This window comes from Daphnia carinata, chromosome 5, assembly GCF_022539665.2.
Source record: "Daphnia carinata strain CSIRO-1 chromosome 5, CSIRO_AGI_Dcar_HiC_V3, whole genome shotgun sequence".
In the NCBI taxonomy this organism is placed as follows: domain Eukaryota; kingdom Metazoa; phylum Arthropoda; class Branchiopoda; order Diplostraca; family Daphniidae; genus Daphnia; species Daphnia carinata.
In genome coordinates, this window is record NC_081335.1 from 3,894,685 (window position 1) to 3,921,604 (window position 26,920).

Genomic DNA, 26,920 nt, shown 5'->3' on the forward strand with positions numbered 1-26,920 from the left:
GGCACGAAGTGTATGTTTGTATGATTATGTTCTTCGCGTGACTAGTTGTTATAAAAGGAAAGTTCGTATCAATAACGTAAAAAATACTCTAATCTACACAGCTGAACCTCTTCTGAAGAAACGTGTGGAACGATGAAAAGAGAGAACAATTTTTCCCACTGCCTGGTCCAAAAATGATTCACCATCCCGTCAAGATCGGTTCTTTATATTCACCATAGATGCACGTGAATAGATTTTAACGTAGATAAGTCACGAAGGACCACATTGGAAGAATGTATAATTTACAGAACATCTACTTTGCCGGCTTAAACGAAATTGTAAAAGCCACGCGATCTTTCCTTTACGGGATTCTTCGGACATCAGGTAATTTGACCACAAACTGAAAGTTGAATTTCTTCATTCGTTCTGCCCCATTTTCCAGTATGAGGGCCACCACGGGGCGCCACGTTAATGATATTTGTCGCCTAATTTAAAAGAAACCCTAATGCTTGGTTCTTGCAGATGCTGTTTCACAAAAAGGAGGCAGAGAAATTTGGTTGTAGGAAAACTTCTGTTGGACGCCAAGTTTATGGATAAAAGGATCATTCCCTGAAATGCGGATGGATTGCAATGAAATTGGAATTTCTTTTGAATAGCACAAGACATATGCATTCTTAGATCGACATTTGGATCACAAGTCCTTTGGCGAGCATTTCGCGAAATCGTACGGCATTTTAGCTGACCTGCGAACATTTTCATGCCTAGATATTCCGGACAGGTCTGACGGATTTACGACGTTGTGTTTGACTTGAAGCAAAAAATTATTCATTCCGATTGACAGTTTTTGGACCATCGGGTAGAATGTCATGTCTACCTGCTTTTGGCAAAATCACCCTTGTCGGTATTGTGGCAAGTTTTCAAAGGTTTTGAAAGGAATCATCTCTACGACTGCGATGTGTGTGATAATGGACGGCTTGTTGGGTATTCTAGTCTTTGATAGAAATCGCTTTTTCCTTTGAAAATATCACCTTTTGTTTAAAAATTTTTGTACCCAACCAAACCAATATAAAGCACCAATTGAATTCTGTTCTCTTTCGAACCTCATCAAAGGCAACATTTGTTTACTGGATGGGGGATCGAAGGTGGAACGAGAACAAATGGATATTGTGGTGCTTTGATGGAAAGAATACCAGCATGCTTTTACTGTTGATGATTCGCAGTTGATCAAAGCCTCTCGTGCCCGAACCAATGTCAGGTATACGTATTGCTCATCCTGATCTGTTTGTATGACATTGTTTGATTTACCAATCATTTCCACTACAATGAATTAAAATTAACCGTATTGTGTTTCGAATAAAGTAAGATTATCTAAAATTTAAATAAATATGCTGGCACTACGGTGATCGATTGGAAGGAATTTTCTCTCTATTTTGGGATGGTTTTCTCCGAAAGGCTTCATCAGATCGACGTTGGTTTAAAGCGAATGCATTTGAACAGATTACCGCTTCAATGAAATTAAATACAACAACAGTGTGGTGGCAAAATATGTCTAGCATCTACCGGTCAAGAAAGAGAATATTGGCCAACTTCAAATCTGCCCGCTAGGCTGCTTTTGTTTACTTATTGCCCGCTAGAGGACAGAAGGCGTCCTTTCAATTAGTTTTTTTTTTTTTTACCATTGTTAATGTTTCCCACTTTTAAAATATTTTATGCAATATATTTATTGGCTTCAAATTAAATTTGCTATATATCAAAACACTTTAAAAGGCTACTATTAAATTTTTTTTTGTTCGAGACGGAAGTCGACGCTGTTTTTTTAACGTTGGAACTTAAATCAAACAAATTAATCACACAAAAAATGTAACATTATTGAGAAAATTATAATTAGTGGCAAAATTTCTTTCGTATTTTCTTTCATATTAGTCTTTTTTGTTGGTGACAATGATCGAAAACGTCAAAAGCGTATAAGAAATAAGTTTGGGAGGCAGCGCCGGAGCTTCCGACATTTTCCCATCCCCTTCCCCCAAGTTTTCAGCTTCGACTCTCGGCGTGGTTCTTTCCCACAACCGTTCTATCCACGCAGAGCATCTGTACACTCCTTGTCTTTGTCTTGTTTCAAGTCTTGAAGTCTTAATCCCAATCAACAATGGCATCAGTATTCGGTAAGTTGAATTTATTGTTTGACGTCCTTTTTATTATATTCTCGTTGTGTGTCATTATTAACTTGTGTCAAATGAATTAGTTGGTAACATTCCTTATGGCGTCTCCGAGGATCAGCTTAAGGCCATTTTCAGCGAGGCCGGCCCAGTTGTCTCCTTCAGGTAAATCAATTCTTTTATTCAATGGCGTCTTATGCTTCTACATTGCATACATTTTATAAATATAGGATTGTCCAAGATCGCGAGACTGGCCGTTCCAGGGGTTTTGGCTTCTGTGAATTCCAGAGCCCAGACTCTGCTCAGACTGCCATGAGAAACCTCAATGGCTATGAGCTCAATGGCAGAAGTCTGCGAGTTGACTCCGCCAACCGAAAGTAAAGCACTTTTGAGTCAACTGCACCACAGAAGATTGCTCTGCTGTCCAAGCTGCGTCTCCATTTCTATTAAGATCAAGAAAAATGTTTAAAAGGATCCAATAAATCAATTCTTTTTTCTGTCCCTTTGCAGTTTTAATGTCCACTTGGCATCCCAACTGTCACTTCATTTTATCCATTCTTTTTGAGATATTTTCACAATACTTCGGATGATTAGTTTTGTCTCCTTTTTCTGACGTGGCTTGGATTTGGTTATGAGGGTTTACTTGACCTTGTTGAACTTGTTTTGACTTGGCACTTGAATCTTTAGTGAGTGTACGGAAAATTTTTGCTACACGTGGTCCAGTTCAACATTCTCACATGCTTATTTGTTCGGTTTATATACCCGCATAATAAACGAGGCAATGTCGTCAATTAAAATAAGCTTCTTTAAGTAAACTAGCTACGTTTAAAACTTGATTACTACCGATGCTTTACTGTATAAAACAGCATTAGTTTCAAGGTTAGTAGTTCCCTCAGGTATTAGACAAGTGATTTACTAGTAAAAATTGATATCCTTAGTATCATTACTTATTTACCTATCCAGGTCCTCGAAACGGTTGTGACGGTTCTTCCAGCCAATTGCTGTTGCTTGATTCAGGCGAAATGTCTGAATAATCTTACAGGATAACAGTGAGTAAACTTCTGCAAGAGTTCTTCTGTCATTATACATACGTAACAAAGACTTATCTTACGTTTCTATAAATAGTTTCACCATGTGCATCCTTTACGTCGAGCGAAAGCTGACGTGGATTAAATTGGGCTGATGTCCAATTTGTTGAATTTCAGGAAGGATTTAACCGCTCTCCCTTAAGCAAAATGAAAAGCTTCCAGGTTTCAACGCTATTATCAATGTGCAACTGCTCCAGCAAAACTTTGCCATGCGATATCTAAACGTTGCGAGCTTCATTTTGGCACTTCTATTAAGTTTTTTAATTTTGCTAATTAATTAATTATCACTATGTTAAATTATTATTTTTAAAAATTCTGTGTAGTTTTACCCGGTGAAAGATCCAGACTGAGACCGCTGACACTAATCGTGGCAGCCCAGCAAGAATAATCACTCACAAGTTATCTTGACTACCCGATTGACACATGTGCACTCAAGTCTTTCGCGATACTTTCTTACAAGAACAACACCAGACTTAACCCTTTGATAGTATCAGTGCAATTTGATGATCTACCTATCTTAAAATATTTATCAGTGTTGAGGCTTTATTGTAATTCAAAGATATCCATTTCACGTGTGTGGCTAGTGCAGACCACTTCTTCAAGATAAATTCATTCAGTGGCTTATCACATGTCGAGCGTGATTGTGAAATTTTGTTTTACAAATTGTTTTCTCAATTTTAATCTCCGAAAATTTACGCCCTCAACTATTTGGATATCAACTCGTGAAGTAAGTCTCTCATTCTCAGCATTATCAAAAATTTGCGGGTGAAAAAAAAAATTACAACCGTCTGTCATGTGAGATCTCTTGAATGGGTTGCTATTGAACATAGTTCCGATTTCTGTACCTAAAACGAACTTTGAATCCATAGGGTTTTAGTTTACAGTCGATAACTAAATGCAGAAAATAGCAACCCAGGGGAATGGCAACTAAAAGAAATGTCATTGACTGAAATGCAGCTACGCATGACGTCATGCACCTCTTCTTGTGTCAACAGGTCTCACGTTTGCATCATCATCCAACAACCAGCTATACAGTACCAAGATCCCCCACGTGTTTGAAAAGGATGGGGCCACAGTGCACAGCATGGAATGTTTATAGAAAGAAAACGTTTCCTTGCCAAGGTGGATTCACAAGGTCGCCAAATGTATCTAGATATCTCACAGGTGGGATCTCGGGGCGCTCTCTTGTGTGCCCTGTTGTCCCATCTCTTGGGAATGTCAGAAGAAATGGAAAATAGTGGACACGTCTAGCAGAGTGTTTTAGACCACTCAGTTTATTGTGATTCAATCCTCTGACTGGATAGTACCATAGCAACTGTGAGCACGACACTACTTGCTTGTGGCTTTCCGTGTTTATTTGGATTCCCAGTTTCCAGAAAACTGAACTAGTAAAAACCCATGAGGTAACGAGATTAAAACCTTATAAATTTAGTTTCTTTTTCATGTTTCTACGTCTATGTATTTCTAATATTATGCAACTTCAAGTAACGGCCATGTTTGTTTACGTTGCATAATGTTAAACGTATACCTTTTTTCTTAATTTGTTCTGATTCCTGTTTACATTTGACCTCCCTTTTGAATCACCAAATCCAATGAATTCCATTTTGTTTTTCTCGGCTTTTCAGAGATTTTCTGTGCTAAGGTGTTGCTTGGCCCCGGTACTATTCATTCCTTCGTGCTCAATCATCGTATGAAATCAAAATGAATTTACTGGAAGCGAAATTCTTGACAATGTCTGTCCTTGGATTAGTTTCAATTCTCCTTGGTTTATTACCAATACTGATTGTAAAGAAGCTTGGTTTGACAATGTCATCGACCGGGAACGCCATGTCGGCGTTCACTCGAACAGCTCTTTCAGGGATCTTATGTTTTGGCGGAGGAGTATTAATGGGAACGGTAAGCAAATCACTTCCCAACATGTGTCCTTCTAGGCAGCTGTAGCAAAAGACAAAAGTCTTTAAGCATTTTCTGTTGTTCATTTTAGGGTTTCCTTCATCTGTTGCCTGAAGTCCATGAAGGATGGCAGAGGTATACAAAGGAAAACGACATCGACGTGAACCTCCCTCTTGGCATTGTTGTCATCTGCGCTGGTTTCTTTCTTGTCTACTTTGTGGAAGAACTGGCCCATCTGATGGCTGATCGTCACGCCCATAACGAAACAGACGTATCCATTCACCGTGCAGTATCTATTCGGGGTTGCCCCGTTAGTCTTGAAGGTCCAGCTCCACCTTGCGAGCCATCCGGGTGTCAAAATGCGGATAACGAAGCGTCATGCCAAGACAGCACTATTTGCCAATTGGATTGCGACGTCAAGGAGTTTTGTCGTGATGTCACTGAAGGAGGAGAATGTTCTTCGAAAACATGCCCTCCCGCCGAAGGGACGAGCACTGCAATTCGCCACCTCGACCCGATTGAAAGGAACGATGGCTACGGAACATTCGGAACCGTAGATAGCCAGAAGAATCACGCAAAGCGTGACCTCGAGCACGTAGGAGAAAACCATCTGGTGAATTGTAATCTACGCTGTGGAAATCAAAAGTATCATAATGTTATTCTTTGCCACGAAAATTTTACATTGAAATAAATTTTTGTTTTTCTGATGATAGCTCAAAACCGTCACACTGGACGGTAGACGGGGATGATTTTTTTCAAAAACGTTCACTGTCGAGCGGTCAACACAGCCACGACTTGCATCACCATCATGGATTGATGATGGAGAATGGACACTGCGTCGGAGCTCCGCTCCGCGGATTACTTTTTATCGTTGCTCTGTCACTACACGAAATCCTGGAAGGTGTAGCCGTCGGTCTGCAAAAGAATCAATCTGGCGTTTTGCAGCTTTTTGCTGCTGTGGCCAGTCATAAGTTCGTGATCTCCTTTTGTGTGGGCCTCGAGTTCTCCACTAGTGGAATCTCATTACTCAGACATACTATTTACATCCTTGTCTTTTCTCTCGTCACTCCATTAGGTAAATAGAGAGTTTAACTGCTTAAGTATGGTTTTTTAAATCGAAAAAGTTAATGAAAAATTTATTTCTGACCTACTAGGAATTGGCATTGGTATCTTTATGACTATCACTAGCTCTCGCGAAGAAAATCTTGACGATTCCTTGAGTTCGTTGATTATGCAAGGTCTTGCCTGTGGAACCATACTTTACGTAGCTTTTTTCGAAATTCTCGAGCGAGAGCGATCGAAATCCATCGTTGGATTGATTCAATGGATATTACTTGTTTTCGGATTCTGTGCAATCATGGGATTGCAAATGTTAGGTAAAATTATAGTTACAGTAGCGTGGGCTATCAATTATTGACCAACATTTTCTTTAGCTACTGAACCGGATTTCGAATTGGACCATTCGAAATCAAACGTCACCATTCGGGAAACGTAACTGCAAATTGAAGTTATTCATTCAGTTCTACAAATTCAACACCTTACTTACCTTTTGCTTCCTTTTAAAGATTTAACCTATGTAAACAGAAATGAAATGCAAATCCGTTGGTGTGCGTCGAAAACAATACCGAAATAACCTAATGACACGTAACTATACCTAAGTTAATAGCATTCCTATATTATCTCGTTAAAAAAAAAGTTAACCACAACAATGCAAAACTCTCCTATGCAAAACTACGAAATAAACTCGGAGCCAGGCAATATAAATTTTTATTACACCAGGACATGTTTATATATTTTTCCACACACCACAAGAATTACCTATTGATTGTAGAAGCTTAGCGCAACAACAGTGATGCCGATGAATCATCTGAGACTGTGGTAAACATACGTTGATCAAACGATCACCTACGTTGCTGTAATGACAGGCAGCGCAAAAAAGGATTGAGCATTGTTTCTTGAGCAAGGAAAAGAGAAAGTCAAACTTTAGGATAACGGTGTTCTTCCAAAAAGAAAAGTGAAAACATAAAAGGTAATAGATTGTTGACATTTGCACTACACACGTAATACCGATTTGTGTATTCTTATTATTCTAGGAAATGGATATAGAAGTATCCCCCGCAATTAACTCTGATTCAGCCAATAAAAAGAGGAAGATTGGGCAAAATACAGAGACCTCCATATCCACTTCACTTTTCAATAATAACTCACGCATTATCCCACGGGCCCCACGGGTGATACGTGATGGAAAGGTGGCTGTTATCTATCAACCACATCACGGCCTCGGCTGGTACTCAGAACACCGAATAGAAGCTCTCCTTTTCGCTCCCGAGATTGTTGACATGATCGAAAACGATGTTTCGGGATCCAAAATTTATGAATACTGCTATAAGATGAATTATGGTTGGAGTGTGATGGATACTATTTGTTATGGCCTCAGTATCAAATGGGTGCCAGTTTCTGAAGAATTCCGAATCCATGATAGTGATGGCAGAGAAACAGTTGTTATGAAATCTACTGATCAATGGTTCAAAGCATAAAGCTGTAAAAAATTGTTTTGTACAGATTTAATATGACAACAAAATTATCCCAATATACCTTTTGTCCTTATCTTGTTAGGCTATTTATTTCCCAGTTCAAACTGGTACTTGCATATTAAGAAAAGTCCTTCGATGTTTTCTAATAAGCATTTGCAAAAAGGGGTGGGAATGAACCTGCAGCAAAAGTCACCTTTATAAAATACATTTAGGAATCAAATGCAAAAAATATTGTAGCACAAAGTAACATGTAACACCAGCTGTAGGCCAACTACAAGCTTCAAACAGACAACAAGATCTATATCTTCTTTTTTATCAAACAAAAATTTCTTGGTTTCACCTTTAACCTCCTCAGCATTTATAGTTCAAGCCTTTTCTTCTTTGGATACACAGGTTCACTTGGAATCGGATAATACTGACATACTTATTCAGTTTTAATTTCACCACAAATGGTGTTAACAACACAAACTTAAGGCCAAAAGCCAGCTTGACAGCTTCAACAAGACTTTCTAGAATTTAAAGAGTGATTTTCTTTCTACTTGCTATTTGAAGTTCTAAAATGATTCTCTAACTTGTTGTAGGAATTTGGCTAAGACATTATGTGCCCACTCACATGTCACACATAGTACATAATTAATACCAAAGTATAAGGGTCTATAGTCTCCTATATCTTGATTAATAGATTTGCGAAATCTTTATTTTTCTTGGTTCGCTTTCCGATATGGGATTGGAAAGTATGACAACGTTTTCCGCAACAATATTTCATGTATTAATTTCTAAGATTTTGCAAACGGTATGACAATGCTGTGGCGAAGCCGACAGGCAAACTGGCAAAGTACTGAGTTGCTGGCGTATAAATTCTCTCGGAGGTAAGAATAATTCAACAGTGAATGACGGGATTCCATTCAATAGAGTAAGTTGAGAATTCTTCTTTGTATTTGTCAATTTTTGGTATTCTATGTCGATGTTTTCTGAAAATTAAATTTTGCTGTGCTGAATCATACTTTGCACTGTGAATTTTTTCATAGTGTTTCCTCCCTTGACATTTGTACCATTCTGACGTTCGGGCCACGTGGTACCGCTAGTTTCTGTTATGAACTTGTAAGGAAAAATTGCGAATTGGTTTAAGTATACCAAATTTATAAGCTTAATTTCACGTTGTTATTATATGCATTTGTTAATGTGAAAATATGAGTGATATTAATGTTTCTAAATTATTTGTTACAGTTGCATAAATCCTATGGTAAAATAGATGGATTATGTTGGAAGAATGCCTTAAGGGGGGATAAGTAGGTGAAATCAGTTTATAAAGTTGGATTTATGATAGTAGTATGATAGTAGTAGTATGATGACCCTATAAAGTATATGATGGTAATTACTGTCTGAACATCTGGTGATGGTTAATTCGTTCTGAAATTTTCTTTTTTGGCATTTGTCTTAAGTATTGCTAGTGAAGCTGAAGCTATTTTTGATTTTCCAGGTGTTCTGTCAGCTGTGTCTGCTATTGCTAAGAGCTGTCCTTTGGCGTTGGTTTTCTGTTCTTCCATGACGTAGGGCTACAAGGTGCTTGCCAGATTTTGTTGGTTCGAAGTTCATTCTGTGATCATGATCGTCTTTTATGGTAAGTCTGTGCCTCTGTTTGTTGTTGCATTGACGATGGATCTTTGTTGGCATCTTTACCATACCTTTCATTTCGTTTTAGGTTCCTCCTGTTCCATGGGGCCGTTCTGCCTGCTGCTGCTGTGACGTGGTGAGTTGTTTAACCTTGGGCTACTTGCATCGCCGATCGGTGAATACTCTACAGTTTGAGTTTTCACGTTTGCAATGATGCTAGAATAATGCTTGCGGTTACCAGCTGGTGACTTCGAGAAATTGAAGTGTGCCTTCTAGAACACTGCCGACAGATACCAACTTACGGTTATGCTTGTGTTGCTTACTTTTGATGTTTTCTTTGCAGGTCTTTGTGATTAGTCAGGTGTGGAGTCTATTGCTTTACCGGTGAGTTTTATGTTACATTTTTCCATTTGAGAATCTTACCCCACCATTGCTTTCCACTTTTCATTGGTGTTTGAAAGTTCTCATAAATTGACGCGTAACTCATCCTCTAAATGAGCTTGGTGTTCATTTGGTCAGAAGTTGACACTACAATATGTTTTCGGTAGGGCTTCATTATGCAGTTCGGGCAGTCTCGTCACAGTTTTAAAGGGATGGTTGGTGCGTTTCCATCTTGTTTACCCATCTGCAGCTCGGGCATACAGGTACGTTTTCTATATCACTAAATTTGAGATTAGCACACTTGGCCTTCTTGTGGAGGTCGAGTTCTATTTATCTCGTACATGAATCTCCGTATCCAATGCTTTCTTCGTGTTTGTATCATGGATTGCATTAGATTCGGATACACTAACCCGTTATTAATACTATCTTTTCTTTAGCATTCCGACTGAACGGTGTTGGGCGGTTCTATCGTGGGATTGGAGACGAAACTGGCTACATACTGGGATCTTACAATGATAGGTATGTTACTTTGCCCGAAAGGTGTGTATAATTTGCACAGTGATAGTCTGGCTTCCCGTATTAATTGGAAAGTTGGTAGAGAAAAGTGCTAAAGCATATGGAATTTCTGCGGAGCTATATGGATTGATTGCTATCATAGTTTTGAGAAATTTTTACAGTTACAAGTTTCTAATTAATTTTTTTTACCTAGGTTCTGAAATGCAGTGGCTTCTCCGTTTCCCGTGTAGAACGTCTCCGTTTCCCGTGTAGAACGTCTCCGTTTCCCGTGTAGAACGTCTCCGTCTCCCGTGTAGAACGTCTCCGTCTCCCGTGTAGAACGTCTCCGTCTCCCGTGTAGAACGTCTCCGTCTCCCGTGTAGAACGTCTCCGTCTCCCGTGTAGAACGTCTCCGTCTCCCGTGTAGAACGTCTCCGTCTCCCGTGTAGAACGTCTCCGTCTCCCGTGTAGAACGTCTCCGTCTCCCGTGTAGAACGTCTCCGTCTCCCGTGTAGAACGTCTCCGTCTTGCTGAATACTTTGTACTGGTGTTTGTTTATTACTGCATTTAGCACACCTTTTATGATTTTATACACAGTTGTCAAGTTAATCTGATCCTGTTATTTGTTTTAAACTTACTTCAGATATGTATTACTAAATGTACATGATAATGATATTATCGTGTACCTAGAATAATGGCTGTTGCATGAGTTATGGGAAAATTAATGAGGTTTCTTATGTTGAAAATGGTGTTTTCTAATGATGAATCACACCTACATTTGTTTAATGACTTCAAACATTTGTAGGAATGATACAAATAATCATAATCTAACATCGAAAACAATGTTAGATCATACAACACCAAGTATTCTATTATGTTAGATAGTATATTCATTTGAAAGTTTTTTAAAAGCCTTTCAACTTAAAGTTTGCAAATGACTTTGTTTTCCATCTTGTCGCAAGGAAAGGTCTTGACAGATGAGTGACGTTTAAATTAAACAGCTAGTCGAACAAATTACACCATTCCGTTATAGTCTAATTAGCACCAGACAAATTTTAATTTTATGAAGTTCAATTGAAAGTGATTTAAATTATAAATAGTGTATTATGGTCATATACATCTGAAATATAACAATTTTCTATTGACCTTATTTCTAACAGATGAATTGGTTAAATTGAATTTAACATTTCTTGGTACATGAATATGGCAATCCGTTTTACATAAAAAAAAAAAAAAAAATGCGGAAAAAAAAAAAAAAAAAAAAAAAAAAAACTTTTTTCTCTTTTTTCTACCCGTAGCCATCTATCAGTCGGTTTCGTTATTACAGGCATGTAAGCAATTTCAGTTAATTGTATCCCATTAGCAGTTAATTGAGTAGCGTGGCTGGAGAACAACGCGTGGCTGGAGAACAACGCCTGGCTGGAGGATCAATTGAAAAATGGATAAGATAATAAAACAAAAAAATGGTAAGTATAAACATTATTATATTGGTTTTCAATTATTAATTATTGTTTATTAGATCAAATTATGAAGCTGCAGGCCCAATTATTGGAACAACACAAAATATTAGATAACAGCAAAGCTAAGGATGGTAAGGCCTAATACGTAATGATTCTATTTATTTGCTTTTATTCATTTGTGTTTTGTAGCTCAAATTTTGAGTCTACATGCTCAGTTACTGGAAAATAAACAAATTAGAATGGGACACTTTCCAAACAGTGAAGGAGGTTTTTCCAAACTCATCCCTAACTGAACGTGAGGATGAGTTGGCGTTAGGCGAACACAGTCAGGTACCTAAACTTTTCAAATAAGAATTCAAAATAAGTATAGAATTTTAACAAACAATTATTTATTGTTAAGTTATTCAGTCTACCACCTGACAGTGTGTTAAAGTTAAATTCTGTTAGTGCTGCACTAAAAGAATTGTTAGTAATAAGTCTATGGAGCGAAGGAAGTGAACAATTGTGGGACCGTATTTGGGCTGAAAATGGATGTGGTACGGAAACCCAGAAATAGCACGAGTTCAACATAAAACATGAATTAGGTACTTTTCAGTTTTTTGTCTATCGAAAAAGTATTTTTAATGCTATTATTTTGCATTCACAGAATTTTAGTGGGGGATCAAGTCATGTCTGGAAGTGTTACAGGATGGAAGAGTGAGCCTACAGTTGAAAAACACTGAAAGTGCATTACCCTTAAGGTATAAGGTAAAGTAATAGAGTATGCACATTGTCTAATGAGAAGTACCATCTTGTGTGAATGAATCCTGTATAACAGCAATCCTTTATAGTTCTGTCACACCTAGAAGCCTCAAATAATTCTGCTTCTCTTGCTAAAGAACAACTTGTCCTTTACGTTCAGAGTGTTGGTGAAGCTGGGTACTTAAATGGCCCTAAAGATGTTTCATTTCGTTGGCATTGCAGCGATGAACATCATACATGGACTTTTTAGGTATGAAAGGAATTTTCTTGAAAATTTTTTGAATTTATGACAAAGCATTTCTCCTGCTTTTTGCCAACCATGTCTAATCTAAAAAAAAATTTATCCAATAGGAAAGGATTTTCAGCATCCTGGGAACACAACTATCAACAATGCAACATTCTACAGGTGCTAGTTTATCATTCAAGAGCCTTATACAATGAAGTTAATCTGCAATTTGTATGTCCTTTCCCAAGCTTCCACCAGAAGTTGAATCTATGAGTCATGTAAGTTCCATGATCAACAATTGATGTGTTTAACGGTGTTGTTTTTCTTTTCTCAATATAGGTTAATAGTAACATTGGATCTGAAAAGATTCTTGGTTGGGGCAAGACACTGAATAAATTGTATTGATTGGATGGATGACATGACATTGCTATACTTAATTCGGATTCCCGAGACGGTATTTGATATTAAAAAAATTGAAGTGCATATCTGGGCTCCCTTCTTTTCTGAAGCCCCGTTTCCCCTTGACTCATAATAAGCCCGTAGGGGGTCATGCCCCTACTGTACGGTATATATAAAAACAACATATACCGAGGTTTGGAGGGCTCTGGCCGGAAAGGGGACGTGGGGTGCCGCTTCGTCCGATGATGTGTTCACGGAGGGTGACGTGGCTGCCCACAAATCCGAACTAAAGGTTAATCGCTCCTGTAAAAATGTTCCAAATCTTCAGCTCTTCTTCCGGCTTCTCTTAGCCAATCACCGGGTAATCTCCCCGGTGGGTCAACAAGGCAGTGTCTCCCCCTGCCTGGGTTGACGGCAACTTTTGAAAGGGTTATTGTGCCTTTTTAAAGTTGCAAAAATAATTGTATTGTGCAGAGAATTGTCAATAAAATTTTTTTTATAAAATATTTTTTGCAAAATTTTTTTCTTTCATTGTCTGTGTAAGCTGTGTTCACACATTACAATTACGAACTTTTTTTTTTGCTTTGCTTTATTTGTTTTTATCACCTTTGATAGTAAGTATTGTTTCCATTGGTTTATCTTTTATCTGTAAGCATTCTATTATTATCCAGGGATCGAACCCTCGATGTTCGGCATACCGCGCCGATGCTCTACCAATGAGCCATGAATTATATGATGTCAAGTTGGCTTTTTTCTAGTCACTTGTGGACTTGCATTTACACTTAGAATAAAACTGAAATCAATTCTGTAATATACTCTTCTACATTTATTCTACTTCATTTTTACACATCTACTGAGGTTTGAACCCAGGGTAACAGGTATCGCAGCTAAAGGCTCTACCACAGAGCTATGGACTTTATGAATGCAAAAGAAAGATAAACATGTAGTTGTGAAAGACTGCATAAACATCCTAGACGATAACATATGATATGCAATAATAAAATATTTAGATATATCTCGTGGCTCAATGTTAGAGCATCGGCGTTGCACGCTGAATGTCTGGGGATCGGTTCCCATACGAGTAAAACAAAATACAAAATTACTTCAAAACATATCCAGATATTACACGTTGTTCCTTGAATCTAAGTTGAAGAATTCAAAGAGTGTAATAAGTAATAATTGAATACTTACAGGTAAACGATAAACAAATGGAAACTGCTTACCATGAAAGGTGACAAAAAATAATAAAGCAAAGAAAAAAAAAAAAAGCTCATAATTGTAATGTGTGTACACAGTTACACAGACAATGAAAGAAACAAATTTTACAAAAAATATTTTATAAAAAAAATTTTATTGACAATACTCTGCACATTACAATTATTTTTGCAACTTTAAAAAGGCACAATAACCCTTTCAAAAGTTGCCGTCAACCCAGGCAGGGGGAGACACTGCCTTGTTGACCCACCGGGGAGATTACCCGGTGATTGGCTAAGAGAAGCCGGAAGAAGAGCTGAAGATTTGGAACATTTTTACAGGAGCGATTAACCTTTAGTTCGGATTTGTGGGCAGCCACGTCACCCTCCGTGAACACATCATCGGACGAAGCGGCACCCCACGTCCCCTTTCCGGCCAGAGCCCTCCAAACCTCGGTATATGTTATTTTTATATATACCGTACAGTAGGGGCATGACCCCCTACGGGCTTATTACGAGTCAAGGGGAAACGGGGCTACGGAAAGGAAGGGAGCCCAGATATGCACTTCAATTTTTTAAATATAAAATACCGTCTCGGGAATCCGAATTAAGTGTAGAAATGTCATGTCATCCATTCAATCATTACGATTTATTCAGTGTCTTGCCCCAACCAAGAATCTTTTCAGATCCAATTTTACTATTAACCTATGGTGAGAAAAGAAAAACAACACCATTAAGCATCTCAATTGCTGCTCATGTGACTTACATGACTTATAGATTCAACTTATGGCAGAAGCTTGGGAAAGGCCATACAAATTGCAGATGAAAATCATTGTACAAGGCTCTTGAATGATAAAATAGCATCCCTAGAATGTTGCATTATTGATAGTTGTGTTCCCAGTATGCTGAAAATCCTTCCCTATTGGATAAATTTTTTTTTTTAGATTAGACATGGTTGGCAAAAAGCAGTAGAAATGCTTTGTCATAAATTTTCAAAATTTTCAAGAAAATTCCTTTCATACCTAAAAAGTCCATGTATGATGTTCATCGCTGCAATGCCAACGAATGAAACATTTTTAGGGCCATTTAAGTATCCAGCTTCACCAACACTCTGCACGTAAAGGACAAGTTGTTCTTTAGCAAGAGAAGCAGCTCATACCTTAATGGTAATGCACTTCAGTGTTTTTCAACTGTAGGCTCACTCTTCAATCCTGTAACACTTCCAGATTTTACTTGAACCACCACTAAAATTCTGTGAATGCAAAATAACAGCATTAAAAATACTTTTTCAATAGACAAAAAACCGAAAAGTACCTAATCCATGTTTTATGTTGAACTCATGCCGTTTCTGGGTTTCCGTACCACACCCATTTTCAGCCCCAATACGGTCCCACAATTGTTCACTTCCTTCGCTGCATGGACTTATTATTAACAATTCTTTTAGTACAGCACTAACAGAATTTAAATTTAACACACTGTCAGGTGTTAGACTGAATAACTAAACAATAAATAATTGTTTGTTAAAATTCTATACTTATTTTGGATTCTTATTTGAAAAGTTTATGTACCTGACTGTGTTCGCCTAATGCCAATTCATCCTCATGTTCAGTTAGGGATGAGTTTGGAAAACCCTCCTTCACTGTTTGGAAACTGTTCCATTCCAATTTGTTCTTTTCCCCTTAGCTGAGCTTGTAGACTCAAAATTTGAGCTACAAAACACAAATGAATAAAAGCAAATAAATAGAATCATTACGTATTAGGCCTTACCATCCTTAGCTTTGCTGTTATCTAATATTGTGTTGTTCCAATAATTGGGCCTGCAGCTTCATAATTTGATCTAATAAACAATAATTAATAATTGAAAACCAATATAATAATTTTATACTTACCATCCTTTAGTAGTATTATCTTATCCATTTTTCAATTGTTCCTCCAGCCACGCGTTATTCTCCATCCACGCTACTGAACTAACTGTGAATGGCATCCAATGGACTGAAATTGCCTACGCCAGTAATAACGAGTCTGAGCGGTAGATGGCTACGTGTCGGAAAAAAAGAAAAAAGTGCGATTTTTTTTTTTTTTTTTATGTAAAACGGATTGCCCTTAAAAAAGACAAAATTTGTATTGGCAATACACTGCACAATCCAAAGACTTGCAACTTTAAAATGACAAAATAGCCGATTTCAAAGTTGCTGTCAACCAAGGTAGGGGGAGACACTACATCAGCTGACGCTTGGCTAAGAGAAGCCGGAAAAAGAGCGAAGGTTGCGGACAAGCTTTTACGTGAGCGATTAACCGTTAATTCGGATTTGTGGGTAGCCCCAAAGCCCTCCAAAAGATATCACCGAGCCAGGGGGACCCCCACGTCCCCTTTCCGGACAGCGCACTCACAACCGTTACTGCTGATCACAGTAGGGGCATGACCCCCTACGGGCTTATTACAAATCTAGGGGAAACGGGGCCACAGAAAAGAAGGGAGCCCAGATATGCACTTCAATTTATGTATATCAAATACCATAATGCGAGCTAATGTTGCTCTTTCCATGGGTAATTTCAATCGTGTTTCCAAACGTCAGCTTCAATAAAATCCAGCCTCGTTTTGAAGCCTCATTTCCGATCTATTATGGCTATACACCTAAAAAAGGCAAAACAAAAGCAAATCAATACATAACGGTTTTGCTCGTGGAACTTACTTTAAACAGTATTGTGTGTAATCCTTCTAGGGGTTTATACTTGAAACGCTTCTGACAGAATTTCTAAGTGAAATCCAAACACAACATAGTATGAACACCCAATTATTTATGGTAACAGAAAATTTTATGTTCAGTAGAGGTGTTCCTTTCCGATATGGCTAATATCCTTTTAGTATAAATAAGTAGAAAGGTAAGTTAGCATATCGCCAGAAAACAGTTATTAAATAATATTGAAGTAGGAAAAAATACACAAACCGTGTGCAAAACAATGCAAAAGCCAAAGGAATACTTGTTTTCCATAAGGCTATGCCATTATTTGCTGTTTCCCGTTAGAATTTCCGTATCCAATGGTTCAGTGAACAATTGTACGACACATACCCAGTGCAATGTGGCATAGATGTCTTTAAAAAAATTTTCAGCTGACCCAATGAACTCTTGATTTCAGTTATTAGCATACCTGTTATCCAATAATGGAGATTAGAAAACAGAATAATAAACATGTCAGAAGAAGAATTTAAAAAGATAAAAAAAGGTAAAAAACTTTAAGCCTGAACTTGAATTTTCCTGCTGTATCCTTTCCGTGATGTTTGGTCAATCACAACTGAAAACACCAGTGAAAAATGGTAAAACTTACAACATAACCAGGGGTGATTCACAAATATTTATCAAAGTAATCGTTTGCTGGCAGCCAATAAGAAAATGAAATCCTTTTAACTGAGTTATTTCAAGAATGCATTATGAACAAAAAATATTTTAAACAAACTAACTTTTTCAGGAACAAAAAGATTAATAGTAGTAGTAGTAGTAAAGACACTAAAGAGCCATGTACAATCCATGAGGCAACAGATTTTACCATATTACCTTTTCCCACTAAATAGCTTTGTCACTGTAGTGCAATCGATGTATATTGCCAGTTTCAACGCTAGATGTCGTTTTCGGTGTCCGTAATTAACAGAACTCTTGTAGGGAAATTCAAGCATTTGGATTGTTGGCGAGGAATTTTATTTTATTAAAGAACAGTACAGTCGAACCGTTAAAGTAAAGGAATAATAAACTGGCAAATAGGACAAAGGATTTGGAAAAACAACAAAATAACGTGGACTCAAAGGAAACCAATTGCCAATTTACTCACCAAAAGCCGATGCTTTGTAACATTAATCCCTTGCTGATACACCAAAGAGTTAGCCCGAATGTTTTTGCAAAGCAAAAGAGATAGCAAAAAGAACTTCACCATGACCACGCTTCATCACTCGAAATAACAGAGTCACTGGTCATACAGCAACACAGAGGAGGAAAGAAGAAGAAAAATATATAGGCTATATATCTAAACACAATGTCTAAAAAAAGGTGCCGTTCTTGATGGGTTGCATCTGCTGTACAATTTTTCTGAAAGAGAAACACCCTTCGTCTGGAGTGATGACGATACTGAAACATTGTAGAGCCTTCATTGAGGCAAATGACGGCAGTGATAAAACTTCTGCGCAACAATGGATGAATCACAGTCACATTAACTCAACACACACACAAACACAAGGTCATTATTACAGGGTGGGTTGTCATAAAACTAAGAACCACTTTCTATCAACGGATATTCCACTTTCTTCTTCAATCTAGTCTATAAACAATTGCGTAAGAAAGTAAGCAAGACGGTTTCATAATGCTCGCTAGCGTCGAGATGCCGCAAACTATGACGCTCGTTCGGATACACCTGTATGAAGTATTAATTAAATATGTAACTTTTTGGATCAATAAAAAAATATGTTTTTACATACCTGAAGCTGATAAGGTTTCCCAGCTCGGACTAACGCATTAATTAGCTGACTAGTGTGGGCAAAATGCACATTTTCATCGATCATCCCATGAATAATCAGCAACCGGTTCTCTCTGTTCGTAGAAGCATTGTTAGACACTACGAAATATTTCATTGCCGAATCTCTTACTGGTCGGGGAATTGGTTTATGTAGCTCAGTACTGCTCCGTTTTTATAGCCAATTTGGTTGATTTGTGGCTGGCCAAGGTATCTTTCAGTGTAACCGGTATCATACAAGTTCCATGAAGTGACCGGTGCTCCAGCGATTGCCACCTTGAATACATGTGGGTACTGGGCCAATCCCAGCAAACTGAGATAGCCACCGTAAGACCAACCGTGAATAGCAACGCGGTTGAGGTCTATACAGCCCATTGTTTCGGCTACCCATTGTAACACTTCAACTTGATCCTGAAGCTCAACTGTGCCCTGTTATAAGCCAAAGTATGTTAAACAAGGAAAGTACAACGTTAAAACAAGTTAGTTACCAATCGTCCCTTAATGTGGCTTTCGAAATTTACGCCTCGATTCTGAGAACCTCTTGAATCAATCGTCAGAACACAATAGCCCAGTGCGGCCAACATATGCAGTCTTAATTGTCGTAAACCCTGTTGAAGGGGTTAAATTTAGAAAATTTTAAAGGGACTCTTTTCCCCTTTTGAAATAGATTTTACCCACCTTGAAAGTATTGGTGACCAACTGGACTTCAGGACCCCCATAAATATTAAGAACGGTTGGGTATTTTTGTCCATGCCTGTAGGTGTGCGGCCGAAAAATCATTCCATGAAGTCTGTCACCAGAGGAGATCACATGGCTGAATAGTTCTGGTGGCTGATACCATTGGTCTGGAACTGATTTTGATTTATAATTTGTAAAAAAAAATCTATATAATTATACTGCTTTATAATAAACTGCAATAAATTTCGTTGAAACTAACGGGCAGGTTCGACTAAGAAAGCCAACGGTACAGGATGAACTAAATCGGCGGGAGGTTCCAAGGCTACTACTTGGCAGGCCGGCATCGACTGAGTATTGCTGTAGACCGTCACAAATATTGTGCATTCCTTTGAATTAGTGAAATATAAAGCAGTGTGAACGATTGAGACCTGTATGCTGTTTGTTTTTAACAATTGATACCTTGTTCATAGAAACAGTGTGTGAGAAGCCACTTTGCGTCAAACGGACGATGTTTGAGCTGGGTCGAATATAAGAAGTGACATACAAATGAGAGCTCAGCGGTGAGTCACGTAAGCCCATAAAATAGACCAGGCCGAATTTGTGGTCAACCCAAAGCCACTGGTCTAACACTTCCCATTCCCCACTAGTTAATTGTTGCTTGTCGATTTGTGCCGCACGACAAACTCCTGAAAGAAATAGCATTAAGTCGTCTATGAAATACTGTTCCACTCCATGTTAATTTACCGTCAGTATTAGACGTCTTGTTTGGAGATAGAATAAGCTGAACCGTGTAAAGATACAAATGACGAAAGCCAGATTCTTCCGTGGCAAATATGAATCGCATCATATCTGACTCATCCGTTGGTAAAAAATGTAGAATATCGTGGACCTAAAAATATTATCAATACTAAAAAAATTCATTAAAAGCAGTTGCTCTGGCCTATTGTTACGTTGATCCAATTTTGGCTGAAGACACTGCACAAAATTTGGGCTGGGTGCCGGCATAGTGTCGGTGCAGACATACTGCTTTCAATTACATTCCTCCGAATTGGACGACAAGGGCGAAAAAGATGAATTGGAATCAGCACTAGATCAAGCTTCTGTTGTAAGCGGTCTACAAGTTGGACCCAAACACTGTTGAACAGAGAGGAATAAGAAAAAACACTTCGAATAAAATGCAATTGCAAATGATTGAGTACAGAAACTTACTTTTCTCCGTCAGGTGTCCACCCCGCTCGAGTCAAATACTCGGCTGATGGGAACATTATCCCTAGTGGTTGTCGTAATTCAAGTAACTGAATATCAGCAAATTCGCCTTTGTCACTGAGTTGAAAGGTGACCATCTTTAGATCTGACTTGGCGTTGGGAGTACCAGCTCTTGGGAATCTAGTGTTATTGTTTTTTTGTTTTTTTCATTTATTTACAGACCATGTTATTAAACTTGTGGAGAAAATTAAAATGACGATACAAACCTGTATTCTTCCAAGCCCCCGTCACCGTTAAAGCTCGGAAACTTAATTATTCCTACATCGGATTCGTCAACTTCTTCTACTAAGATACGAAAAACATCGTCTTTGCCGAATTAAAAAAAATTAATGAGTTATGCCAACTGGAATGCTTGCAGAGAAATGTTCAAAGGTTACCGGTCATTACAGGCTGCCACCAAAACCCCTGAAAGCGACAGAATTCTTCTTGAATAACATAGGAAGGGATTCCAGCGCTTAATGGATCTGCAGCCAAGCTATTTTTGTTGGTGTGAACCCACGTTAGACGCTGTTCGTTTCCTAAAATAAGATAACATTTTACAAGATTGGTAGCAACCACCACATGGTAAATTAACTCTAATTGTTTTTACCTGAATCGGTGTGTGCAACCCAAACATCTGAATTCGATACAAAGGCCACTAATTCGGACATATTAGGACAAATTTGGCAATTGAGACGAGCTCCACCGCAGTTTGTTTCCAGTTGTACTGGCTGCAAATTTACGACATGGTTACCGGGATCCAAACACTGGAACATGGATCCACCGGCGGGAAATATAAGCCTCCCTGTTTCATGATGAAGCTCATAAGATGTAATCCCAGAGGTAACTAATCTCTTCCGTTCCCATTGCAACTGCTCTTCTTTGGAAAATTTCCCAACTGAAGGCAACATTTGAAAATTTGAGTCTATTGCTGGATGCCAAACAAGGGGAGAACCTTCAAGTTCCCTGTAAATTTCAGCTTTAATAACATAAAATAATTTCCATGTTGAGACAAGCAATTACCAAGAAAAATTAGAATCCACATCACAGAAAAATAGTGTTGTTTCCCGACCATTTGATGGTGAACACAGAAAATAAATCCTGATTACTGATGGTGAGAGCTGTCTGAAGGAAAATGATGATGGTACTCTGGAAGAAAGGCAGGATATTTGGCGTCTTAGTTCCCTAACCGCCTGCTTCAAATCACCCCAGTGTTTTGTTCGGGAACTGCTTAGGTTGTTGTCCTCCATCATCCAAGTCCTGGAGTGGACAAAAGATTGCTTTAAAACATTGTGTCATTAATTTTGAGTAAGCTAATGGAAACTTAATAAACTTTTCATGGAAGTCGCAGTTTAAAAAGACCGCAAATTTATACTGGCTGTAGCCTAGAAACTTATTTTTATAGGTTTGATTGAAAACTACCTCTTTTTTCGGTAAATAATCACTACTTAATCCTTTCACAAAAGGGTTAGAATAACGATTCCTTTTAAATTTATCTACCCTTGGTCAAGGATATCCTTCTGTTTTTTTGTTTGATAAAAGCAAGAAAACTTTTTCAAAAGCGGGCACTGGCTCACCAACTAGGAAGTTTTCGAAAGATGTCAAAACGATGACACCTTGTTTCTGTGGAAGCTGACAGCAGTAGTTTAACTCCAGTCCCAGCTGATTGCTTTCCGTGTAGTCTGCTATATTGTTGTTTCGGTGAAACGCTTCTTGCGAGATCTTTTCATTCGTGCTGAGTGTACCTAAAATAATCGAATGAAAATTCTGGATGAAAATTCTAAGAAAGACTTATTATCATGAATCACCAAAATCGACCAGGCCCATTAAATGAACATGATTACTATAGTACAAGGGAGCACACAGAGGCTCAGCAGAATGAATCATCCCAGCAAGAGGTTCATATTGATGGACTACAAGTGTGTAATTTTTTCTTTTAAGTTTTTTTTTACCTATTAAGTTTGATAAAAATTAACAACCAAACCCATTATCAATTACAGGTGGACAACTCATCAACAGTTCTTAACAAAATAGCCAAATTGTATGCAGAAAAGTTGATGAATGATGTGTGCTTGGTAGTTGGTGGAAAAGATTACCTTGCTCATCGCCTGATATTATGTGCCTCTAGTGAAGTCTTCCATGTAAACTCCTTTTTTGCATATTTTTGTTTATGTAAAACATTAAATAAATTATTGTACATTAGGTTATGTTAATGAACCCAAATTGGACAGAATCACACAACAAAAGAATAACATTGCAAGAGCCATCTCAATGTTGTAATGTATTTGGTGACTTTTTGGCTTATCTCTATACAGGTATTTGATTTTCTTAAAAACACCCTAGCCAATATTACATGTATATTTATTGCAGGACGTATACAAATCTCTCATGCAACTGTGATGCCAGTAATGGCTTTAGCTGACAAGTATAATGTACTTGACTTGATGAGCCTTTGCAAAAATTTCATGATAGAAAACATCCCATCTGCGTCAAGATGCAACCAACTAATGAACTGGCTACAGTACAGTTTCGCGTGTGGCCATCAGCAGTTGGCAAATGCTTGTCGGTAAGAAGGAAGTTATTTTACGTGATTATGGTAATAGCTCTGTGGTTAACGCTTCTTGTATTGTGTGGCAGTGACTATGTTCGGTGGAACTTTCAAACCGTGGCCACCCAGGACGACTTTGGAACGTGCGAAGTGGATGTGTTAATATCTCTGATTCACATGGATGACCTGGCCATTTATGATGAAATGACTCTTTTCCACTGTCTAGTCAAGTGGATAGAGGCTCAGGATGACCACAATGAAAACCTTATTCGTCAGGTTTTTGCATATGTTAGGTTCCCCATGATGACTCCGAGACAGTTGGCTGATCTGCTTCTATGTTCACTAACTCAACGATATAAGGAATTTTTCGTCGAGCGTATGGCAATAGCTATGGCCTTTCATTCAGGTGAGTATACTCTGAGTTTAACCAAAATTCAAACGCCTACATTTACGACTATATCAAATCTCGTTAAAAATTTACAGGTCAAAAAGAGCACTTCACAGAAGCATTGTTGCAGCAGAATAGCCCCGATTCCCAGTTGTTCACCCCACGCCTTTACACTTCAGAAAAGTGGGGCACTCACATCACACTGGAAAACTTCCCATCTTTGCAGCCCTATCATACGCGAACTCTGTTGCTCTCTTCTCCAACGTCGTGTGCCGACTTCGAAACAGATGCCTATGAATGGGTAATCGAATTTTCGCCTAAAGGTATGACCTATTCAATGCGATACCTAGATTTTAAATTTTAACGAAACTGTTTTTAAAACAATGAAAACTTATAATAATAAATAAAATAAAATACTATTTACATAGGAGTTTGGTTTCGGCCTTGTTGTTTAATCGTGTGGCAAGGGAATATCGAAATCCCAGAAACGGTACTGCGCACCGTACGGCTTTCCGTCATGCTTAAGGTAATGGGAATTTATTGAATTGTTTTTAAATTATCTTAAAACTTCTGTTGTTAATTAATTTTAGGAACCAAACGAAGCCCATGTTCGCGTGGCTGTGCTCGTTTACGGCGTACATGGGGGGGTGGAACATGTGCGGAGTACCACGGTGCGAAATTTTATATTCTCACCGGAAGAGCCTGTATTGCGATACGAGAACCTTCTTCCGTATTCTGATATCAATCCGGACAGGTTTGATTGTGGCCAGACGCAGCCGAACAGTCCTCCATCGCCTTTCCTTGTTGGACCCCGGCGAGATACGCTTAAGGTCCAACTTATCATTCTACCTCAGCGACCGTATAAACGTAGAGAAAGATGATACCTTAGAAAGGAGAACCATCAAACGAATAAACCAACAAGAAAGAAAAACAGCACACAAATATTTATATAAAAAATAAAACTTGTGATTACCATACTTGTTCAACTGAATAATGCTGAGTTTGGCTTCCAATGAAGATTAACTTTACTTTCACAAAAACGACACTTGTATTTTATTCTCATTGAAATAGATCCGTCAATGTGTTCAAGGTCGCCACATTCTCAGGAATCCGTCTTCACTGTAGGTACATAAAAGATTTTGGTGTGGGTGATGGCTGATGCCAATGACTTCTTTCTCGTGTACCTAAGCAACCCACACATCCCCGAAGGAATTAGTACTTAAAAAACGTAGCAGAAAGAAGCAATAGTAGTACCGTCAACGTCTTTTCAAGTTTGCCAGATGCAATTGAAAAACAGTAAAGAACCATGTCTTCACCGATGCAGTAAATCCATTCGCCCTTCGGAGATAAAGTACAGCAAACGAAGTCACCACCATCGCGCTTACCGCTCGTAAACGACCTAACAATCTTTAAAATTTCGGCATAGATTGAATGGTGCGCTGTAGGTGACACATCTAAGATAATCGTTTACCTGTCCCTGCATGTTCATGATAACTACGGTGCTGCTTTTGTTGCTGACGATAAATTGTTCTGGGTTTTTGGGTAGGATGGTAATAGTATGAATTGTTAAATCACCGCTGGCTGTACCACCTAGCGATTTGTACGTGGAGACACACTCGCCCGATTTCATACTCCAAACTTTAACACTGCCATCACACGAAGCACTCAATACATGATGGCTGTCTGCTGTGAAGATGGCCTCATTGACGAAAGAAGTATGGCCACGAAATTCTTTGAGTGTCTTGCCGGATTTCAAACCGTGGATTCTGCAAAGCAAAATGTTCGTACGGTTATTAGGGTCTTTAGATTCTATCCCCTAAGAAACACGTTTGGATACCTGACGGACATGTCGAATGATCCTGTCAATAACTGACTGTTGTCTTTAGAGAATTGCATACTAGTCACACCTTTACTATGAGCTTTTTCAAATTTCCGCAAACATTGACCTGTTTGAATTTTCCATACTTTAATTTTTCCATCTTGTGAGCCACTAGCTAGCATTTCAGAATCGCGACTGAAGGTTAGGCAAAGAATAGCGTCTTCCATCATCATAAAGTTGTCCTGTTGATTGAACGAACACATGTAAGCAGCGTACATGTACAAAACAGGCTTAAAAATTACCTGAGCTTGATATTTGAGATCTTTTCGAATTTTGCCGGTGGTAAAGTTCCAAACTTCAATAAAACCATCGACAGAACCAGTTACGAGATACTGTCCATCAGGTGAAAATTTTGCACACTCAACGTGTGATTTTTGACCGAATTTGATGTGCTTTGTAAGTTGGGTAGGTGGCTGCTCTTCTTCCTGTTCTTTGATGGCTGCTTTACCGCGGAAAAGATCGATACTAGTTCCAGGAGGCAACAACCCTTGATGCTGCTGCCATTTCAATGATTGGCCAAGCAGAGCGAGTAGACGAGACGGTGGTACGACTGATACTTCTCCGCTCAAGGCTTGAGCAATAGCCGCCCGCCGCTTTTCTTTACTGCTTCCTTCAGGATATGCCTCACGTGTGTCGAAATAAGATCTAGCCAGTAGGTTTTCTGTGAAAGGCAGTGAGCCAAGAAAAGTGCTATTGATGAAAGATAATGAACAGCCTAATTCATGAAAACCAACCTAAGCTCAAGTATCTGTCAGGTTCTTGTTGTTTCATAAGGGCCATTGGATCTGTCTGACGTAAAAGGGATCTGGCTGCTCCCAACTCACGGAGTTCAATTAGTTCTAAAACAACCTAGAAAAGTGTGGGTTGGAAAATTATCATTTATTGACTGTAGTAATGATATAATTGTAACAGATATGGTACCTGCTCGTAAAGGTCAATTAATTTTTTGTCTGGAAGTTTAAGGGACTGTGTTGCTTTTAAAACTGTATCCCAGTGTCCACTGAGAATGTCATCTGCAAAAGATTCCACTGAGTCAACTGTGTTGAGTGAAATGCCTGTTTCATCCTTAATATAATGTAATGTTCAGTAATTTTAATTATTGGCGCTGTCTGCAGAAGCATAAACATAGGCGGCATGCTTTACCTGGAGAATTTGAAGAGTCCTCATCAAATTCGACTCTTTCAGAAATTGCTGGATAAGACGAATGACACTAAAGAAATGAGAAAACTGATTTAATAAAGGACACAAAGCTATTCAAATATATATATTTTACATACTCGGCTGATTCAATTTCAATAGACATTTTCTAATGTGGTTTTGAATGATTGTTAATAAACTTAGCTTCCTCTCTGCTGTCAGAAGTTTATTTCTCCGAAGAGCCATCTAGGGGCGGAGGCAAAAGTACGCTTCACGCACTTAAAATTCAAATCAATTGCAATAATGGTTGTATTTAATGTTGTTAATTATTTATTAGCCATTAATTTATTTATTTAGCCTGCCTATCTAAATTTATCCTGCCGTAC

At 38.4% G+C, this 26,920-nt stretch overlaps 5 protein-coding genes and 3 long non-coding RNA genes across 13 annotated transcripts; 5 read left to right on the top strand and 3 right to left on the bottom strand.

Annotated features, from left to right (window-relative positions):
* The first annotated feature begins 1,980 nt into the window (after window positions 1-1,980).
* LOC130696665 (cleavage stimulation factor subunit 2-like) lies at window positions 1,981-2,630 on the top strand. Its single transcript, XM_057519771.2, has 3 exons — window positions 1,981-2,141; window positions 2,222-2,300; window positions 2,366-2,630. Exons 1-3 carry the CDS (start codon window positions 2,126-2,128, stop codon window positions 2,514-2,516), a joined length of 246 nt encoding a protein of 81 aa, XP_057375754.1. The 5' UTR covers window positions 1,981-2,125; the 3' UTR covers window positions 2,517-2,630.
* A 1,163-nt stretch (window positions 2,631-3,793) lies between these two features.
* LOC130696621 (protein zntD-like) lies at window positions 3,794-7,708 on the top strand. The gene is made up of 8 exons (XM_059495319.1): window positions 3,794-3,950; window positions 4,219-4,626; window positions 4,849-5,119; window positions 5,208-5,761; window positions 5,830-6,191; window positions 6,271-6,492; window positions 6,550-7,145; window positions 7,210-7,708. The coding sequence occupies exons 3-7, from the start codon at window positions 4,925-4,927 to the stop codon at window positions 6,609-6,611; spliced, it is 1,395 nt and encodes a 464-aa protein (XP_059351302.1). The 5' UTR covers window positions 3,794-3,950; window positions 4,219-4,626; window positions 4,849-4,924; the 3' UTR covers window positions 6,612-7,145; window positions 7,210-7,708.
* LOC130696689 (uncharacterized) lies at window positions 7,492-8,304 on the bottom strand. Its single transcript, XR_009002690.2, has 3 exons — window positions 7,991-8,304; window positions 7,712-7,827; window positions 7,492-7,627 (listed from the first exon to the last, which is right to left on the bottom strand). It is a non-coding gene; the product is annotated as an uncharacterized LOC130696689 (long non-coding RNA).
* A 180-nt stretch (window positions 8,305-8,484) lies between these two features.
* LOC130696681 (uncharacterized) lies at window positions 8,485-10,749 on the top strand. 4 transcript variants are annotated; one of them, XR_009002680.1, is made up of 9 exons: window positions 8,497-8,563; window positions 8,679-8,751; window positions 8,878-8,943; window positions 9,131-9,271; window positions 9,353-9,400; window positions 9,608-9,648; window positions 9,813-9,908; window positions 10,083-10,164; window positions 10,355-10,749. It is a non-coding gene; the product is annotated as an uncharacterized LOC130696681 (long non-coding RNA). The 4 variants fall into 4 exon arrangements; XR_009002682.1 differs by having other exon boundaries at window positions 8,878-8,939; XR_009002683.1 differs by lacking the exon at window positions 8,878-8,943 and having other exon boundaries at window positions 8,545-8,563.
* A 905-nt stretch (window positions 10,750-11,654) lies between these two features.
* Window positions 11,655-12,588, top strand: LOC130696900 (uncharacterized). 2 transcript variants are annotated; one of them, XR_009002744.2, is made up of 5 exons: window positions 11,655-11,731; window positions 11,790-11,930; window positions 12,001-12,184; window positions 12,247-12,340; window positions 12,418-12,588. It is a non-coding gene; the product is annotated as an uncharacterized LOC130696900 (long non-coding RNA). The 2 variants fall into 2 exon arrangements; XR_009421043.1 differs by having other exon boundaries at window positions 12,247-12,588.
* Window positions 12,589-17,837: 5,249 nt separating this feature from the next.
* Window positions 17,838-22,284, bottom strand: LOC130696425 (dipeptidyl peptidase 9-like). 2 transcript variants are annotated; one of them, XM_057519501.2, is made up of 15 exons: window positions 22,160-22,284; window positions 21,606-21,842; window positions 21,193-21,548; window positions 20,981-21,121; window positions 20,810-20,909; window positions 20,547-20,723; window positions 20,288-20,471; window positions 20,082-20,226; window positions 19,797-20,023; window positions 19,597-19,723; window positions 19,338-19,510; window positions 19,148-19,267; window positions 18,793-19,088; window positions 18,625-18,736; window positions 17,838-18,560 (listed from the first exon to the last, which is right to left on the bottom strand). In XM_057519501.2, the coding sequence occupies exons 2-15, from the start codon at window positions 21,833-21,835 to the stop codon at window positions 18,468-18,470; spliced, it is 2,481 nt and encodes an 826-aa protein (XP_057375484.1). In that variant the 5' UTR covers window positions 21,836-21,842; window positions 22,160-22,284; the 3' UTR covers window positions 17,838-18,467. The 2 variants fall into 2 exon arrangements, with proteins under 2 accessions (XP_057375484.1, XP_057375485.1); XM_057519502.2 differs by lacking the exon at window positions 22,160-22,284 and adding an exon at window positions 22,005-22,129.
* LOC130696427 (BTB/POZ domain-containing protein 17-like) lies at window positions 22,239-24,611 on the top strand. Its single transcript, XM_057519505.2, has 8 exons — window positions 22,239-22,501; window positions 22,583-22,723; window positions 22,786-22,897; window positions 22,953-23,148; window positions 23,220-23,536; window positions 23,614-23,841; window positions 23,947-24,044; window positions 24,109-24,611. Exons 1-8 carry the CDS (start codon window positions 22,382-22,384, stop codon window positions 24,397-24,399), a joined length of 1,503 nt encoding a protein of 500 aa, XP_057375488.1. The 5' UTR covers window positions 22,239-22,381; the 3' UTR covers window positions 24,400-24,611.
* LOC130696428 (WD40 repeat-containing protein SMU1-like) lies at window positions 24,545-26,797 on the bottom strand. Its single transcript, XM_057519506.2, has 9 exons — window positions 26,675-26,797; window positions 26,541-26,607; window positions 26,319-26,462; window positions 26,132-26,246; window positions 25,640-26,058; window positions 25,356-25,579; window positions 24,990-25,284; window positions 24,773-24,925; window positions 24,545-24,702 (listed from the first exon to the last, which is right to left on the bottom strand). The coding sequence occupies exons 1-9, from the start codon at window positions 26,698-26,700 to the stop codon at window positions 24,604-24,606; spliced, it is 1,542 nt and encodes a 513-aa protein (XP_057375489.1). The 5' UTR covers window positions 26,701-26,797; the 3' UTR covers window positions 24,545-24,603.
* Between the last annotated feature and the right edge of the window lie 123 nt (window positions 26,798-26,920).

What these genes read in the sequence shown, in the direction of transcription:
- LOC130696665 (XM_057519771.2), top strand. An exon ending in GGCCCAGTTGTCTCCTTCAG is followed by an intron (nt 2,301 to 2,365) that starts GTAAATCAATTC and finishes TTATAAATATAG; the next exon opens with GATTGTCCAAGATCGCGAGA.
- LOC130696621 (XM_059495319.1), top strand. Translation starts at nt 4,925, where the DNA reads ATGAATTTACTGGAAGCGAAATTCTTGACAATGTCTGTCCTTGGATTA. An exon ending in GAGGAGTATTAATGGGAACG is followed by an intron (nt 5,120 to 5,207) that starts GTAAGCAAATCA and finishes TGTTCATTTTAG; the next exon opens with GGTTTCCTTCATCTGTTGCC. An exon ending in CTACGCTGTGGAAATCAAAA is followed by an intron (nt 5,762 to 5,829) that starts GTATCATAATGT and finishes TTCTGATGATAG; the next exon opens with CTCAAAACCGTCACACTGGA.
- LOC130696425 (XM_057519501.2), bottom strand. Translation starts at nt 21,835, where the DNA reads ATGATGGAGGACAACAACCTAAGCAGTTCCCGAACAAAACACTGGGGT. An exon ending in GTGGATTCTAATTTTTCTTG is followed by an intron (nt 21,549 to 21,605) that starts GTAATTGCTTGT and finishes TGAAATTTACAG; the next exon opens with GGAACTTGAAGGTTCTCCCC. An exon ending in TGGACACCTGACGGAGAAAA is followed by an intron (nt 20,472 to 20,546) that starts GTAAGTTTCTGT and finishes TCTGTTCAACAG; the next exon opens with TGTTTGGGTCCAACTTGTAG.
- LOC130696427 (XM_057519505.2), top strand. Translation starts at nt 22,382, where the DNA reads ATGAATCACCAAAATCGACCAGGCCCATTAAATGAACATGATTACTAT. An exon ending in TTCATATTGATGGACTACAA is followed by an intron (nt 22,502 to 22,582) that starts GTGTGTAATTTT and finishes TATCAATTACAG; the next exon opens with GTGGACAACTCATCAACAGT. An exon ending in CCTCTAGTGAAGTCTTCCAT is followed by an intron (nt 22,724 to 22,785) that starts GTAAACTCCTTT and finishes ATTGTACATTAG; the next exon opens with GTTATGTTAATGAACCCAAA.
- LOC130696428 (XM_057519506.2), bottom strand. Translation starts at nt 26,700, where the DNA reads ATGTCTATTGAAATTGAATCAGCCGA. An exon ending in ATTGAAATTGAATCAGCCGA is followed by an intron (nt 26,608 to 26,674) that starts GTATGTAAAATA and finishes TCATTTCTTTAG; the next exon opens with TGTCATTCGTCTTATCCAGC. An exon ending in ATCTCAAATATCAAGCTCAG is followed by an intron (nt 25,580 to 25,639) that starts GTAATTTTTAAG and finishes TTCAATCAACAG; the next exon opens with GACAACTTTATGATGATGGA.